A 4,114-nucleotide genomic window follows, 5' to 3' on the forward strand; every position below is an offset into this window, starting at 1 on the left:
TAATGTTTACTGATAATCTGCCAAATTTTGTTAACGTTAGCTTACTAATTTAAAAATTATAGCATGAAAACTATAGCAAACACAAAATGGTTACAAGGTCATCATATTGACCAACCCCATATTGAAAGAGTTAAACAACATCTGAGTCAACATAATTTAGCATAATATCATGTTAATTTGTGAAACAAATAATTAGTTGTAATTGTTTTATCACAGAACCATTATTGTTTTCTCTAACTGATTCTTAGTTATAATATTAAAAAAATAATGCTGCTCAGTGGCAAGTCTGAAGGCTTACAATGTTAAAAACAGATTTCGATACTTGTGGTGGGCACAGCACAGATAGCCTACTGTACAGCTTTGAACTTAACAACAAACAAACAAGTATAATTTCAGCATGCATAGTTAGAATGTGTTCCCCATGAAAAACCGTGCATGCGCATTATTCACCCAATGACAAACAGTCTGCCTGCGGCAGAGAGCTGCAAAGCTCAGTGATCAAGTCGCTACAATTGCTGTACGAAACAAGAAGTAACAACAAAAGGGGAGTGTAAATATACTTTACTAACCATTTTGTACATCACAATATTAAAAACTTGTGTAAGTTTTTAAAAAAAGTTTGACATTAGGTCATAGAATAACATTATAAGTTTATTTATCGATAGTATTAAGTACATTAAAGTTTAGTCCTAACTAAACTAAAGTAAAAAAAAACGTACACAGGTTACAGTGTTAATTTATCTCTTTTATCAAACTTAGGCCTAACATAAGTTAAAGTTTTACAAAGTATGGCCTACATACAAGTGGATTTACACATTTAGTTGTCTACGATTACAATTCGTTTGTATTGTGCTAGAAATGTTATATTTAAAGAAGTACTGTTACTATAAAGATACTAATTTGGCCGGAAATGTTTTGCGGGTCTCTGCTAGTAAATCTCATTAAACATTCATTCTAACATATTTCACTGAATGCAAAATATTTATACATCATACAATGAAAATAAATATTGTGATGAGTAAAAAAAAAGTGAGAATTATCTAATATTCTCTTATGTTTTTGCATTCAGTGCAACCTAACAAAGGTTCCAAAACTTCAATGACCCCTCTGAACTGTTAATCCAGTTAACTTACTTCTGATAACATTACTATAACTTCTTCACTTCCTATTTTTGCTAAAATTCTTGCTGCTTTGGATAGGATAAAATCACCAGCTAATATAGCCTGTAAAATTATAAAATCAATTTTAATTACATGATAGACACAAACACAAATAGAGCTAATAGTACAAAAAAATACATGTATACCTATAATGAAACTAAATGCAAATCACTGTAAATAATACAGTTTTAATAATCTGAAAAATTTAAGACTGATAGTTATCTCTACATGTGACTATGAAAGACTAATAATTTTCTCAACAATTTAAATTGTTAGCTTACAAAAATTGATAATTATGTCTTACAAGAAAAATAGGAAATCTTTCTTTTCATCACATAAAAAACAAAGCACAAAACAACAGTATTTTGATTAGTTTATATATATAGTTTAACATAAAGTTGAAGCATTAAATGACAGTGTATCAGCTGTGCCATTTAGTAGATATACACAAGGAGTTAACCATAATATATTTATAATAAAATAAGTTAAATGTGAAAAATAACTTTTAGATTTTTAAGAAAACAGGACATTGCTCAAATTGAAGAACAGCTAACAGGAAAGCTGGCATTTCAGTTGACATAAACATCGCTCCATACAAAAACTCCCAATTAAGCACTTAATAGTCGTGAAATAAAGGTTTCACATATTGTGTTTACATGATGCATTAAAAACTTATAGAATGGTTTTCAAAGTAGCACAGAAATACAAAGAACATAATAAAGTAGAACCTGTTTTACTGCCTCAATAAACAATATCAGCTGATTAAAAAATCAGGTTACTTCATTCTCAATCCTTAAGTTATATTTAAGTGGCACAATCATATCAATGCTATTTAAACTGTTAAATAAACATGTGCATTGTTTTTCAGCTGTATTTCACCAGTGATGCTGGTGCACGTGCATAAAATCTTTTTTTAAACATTTCTGCATGACCTGGTTAGTTTATTATAAATTAGATGAAGAGCTAGGTATATTTAGATGCAGTATTTTCATACAAGAAACTTTTAAACAAAATGAAAATAAAATTGTTGGAGGTTAAAGTTTTTGTTAGCAGAATGTAGTCCAATTTTTCTAATAGAAAATGTACTGAAAATTAGCATATTTTACAGAGTAAAGTTAGCTAGTTATACAAGTCGGTCCATTTTGACCACCATATAGCTATGTCTCATGACCAATGCCATGTCATAATCAATCTTTTGTTTTATTATAAAGATATTAGTGAAATTTAAAGAAAAAACTGAATACTATTGACACTGATAAAACCAATAATTTCATATATAGCTACATTGGAAGTTTAGTATGATAATGATCATGGTTTTCTATTCTAATTTTCCAAGACACAAGCTGGGTATTCAGAACACTGTCAAATAGAATTGGAGCATGGGTCCGATGTGCCAGTGCCTAGCAATGCCTCTGTTTGCAGATAAAACCTTGTCTTATTACATAAATTCTATAAATGATTCAATAATCTTTCAACAGTAATTTCTATACCATATCTTCCCTGTTGACTCACACAGAGTAAACACGGTTAAGGTCTATATACATCATACAAAATTCAAGAAACTTATAGAATACATAAAGTTGAATTTTTTTGTGGGCAGTTTTTCAAAGTACATTTTGAAGATTTCCAAATACTTTTTTTGAAATTTAGTTAAGAAACAAGAGGGAATCCTCAATAGCTGTGGCACTTGAAATTCTTTTAGGCAGGATTAGGGTAAATTAATCTATGAGATTTTGGGCATGGTCAAATACACGAATCAACAGGGTTTGACCTTGAGTCCAAAACTGTATGTAGACAAAACTCCTGCACCATCTATTGAATGGCACCACAATCAAAATGCATGGATAAATTTCACACTTTGGGTAATCAAGATTCAGACAATTATAAAACTAACTGTGGTATGTGCAACAACCATTTCTTTATAATAGAACATAATTTTGAATAAAAGTACTCTCCTCACAACAAGAACACGACATTCACTACATGAAGGTTTGATTACATCGGTAAAAGTTATGAAAATTTATAGATCTATCCATTGAATTATTTTGATTCAATGAGTTGCATATGACTAAAGAGCACAATCCAAACACTTTTCCTGTGCAGTACTTCCCAGAAAAAAATCCTTTTTTAGAAAATGTTCACTTCTTTAAATTTTTTCAATGAGATATGAATACTGCAATTAGTAATTACTAGCACAAACAGCCTTCCGAATTAAAAAGAATGGGAGATAAATTTCCAAATAAGGCAAAATAATTCAGTGTAATTAAATATTTCAAATAAGTGAAAAGGATGTTATGTTTATTCTACTGACATAGCTATATAATTGTTCTTTAGAGCAGTGTTTCTCAACAACCAATTCATCACAACTACATTGTTAATCCCTAGGATTTCACAAAAACAAACAAACAAAAACTAACAGAATATTCACATGTAAATTGTAAAGGTTTATCTTGTACTTGCAGTATTTTAGTGGTCTATGACAATTTAGGGAAGCAACAAGCCAGTCCCTAGTATCAAAAAGGATGAGAAAAGCCCCAAAAGTGGAATTTAAATAGTGCTAAAATAAATATAAAAAAAAATACCTTTTTCTGTCCCCAAATTAAATTAACACTCGGTTTCCCTCTTCTAGCATCTGATGTATCAATCACATCATCATGAACTAAACTGGCAGTGTGAATAATTTCTGATACAAGTGCAATTTTTCGTTGAGAATCTAATAACCTAAGAAGATAAAATATTAAAAATTCAGATTTTTCTTTGTATACTAAAAGGATGAAGTTTAATCTTAGAAATCTTTAGTTTCTTTTACACATAAGTATCTGAAAAATTTTAAATTTTTTAAACGAATGTACTGTATATACTACTTAAACATTAGCAAAAAACATAGCAGTTTTCTGTCACTCATTTTTTATTTTTCAAAAATCTAAAACAATATATATATATATATATATATA

The 4,114-nt window shown here is 29.3% G+C and overlaps 1 protein-coding gene across 1 annotated transcript in view; it reads right to left on the reverse strand.

Moving 5' to 3' along the window:
• LOC106463513 (decaprenyl-diphosphate synthase subunit 1-like) overlaps positions 1 to 4,114 on the reverse strand; it is a 30,638-nt gene that overhangs the window by 6,073 nt on the left and 20,451 nt on the right. The window contains exons 4-5 of the mRNA XM_013923554.2: positions 3,743 to 3,881; positions 1,134 to 1,223 (exon numbers count right to left, since the gene is read on the reverse strand). Coding sequence (XP_013779008.1) covers positions 1,134 to 1,223; positions 3,743 to 3,881 — 229 coding nt within the window. The remainder of the gene's footprint in view (positions 1 to 1,133; positions 1,224 to 3,742; positions 3,882 to 4,114) is intronic.

The sequence above is a fragment of the Limulus polyphemus genome, unplaced genomic scaffold (assembly GCF_000517525.1).
Source record: "Limulus polyphemus unplaced genomic scaffold, Limulus_polyphemus-2.1.2 Scaffold1428, whole genome shotgun sequence".
Taxonomy (NCBI): Eukaryota; Metazoa; Arthropoda; class Merostomata; order Xiphosura; family Limulidae; genus Limulus; species Limulus polyphemus.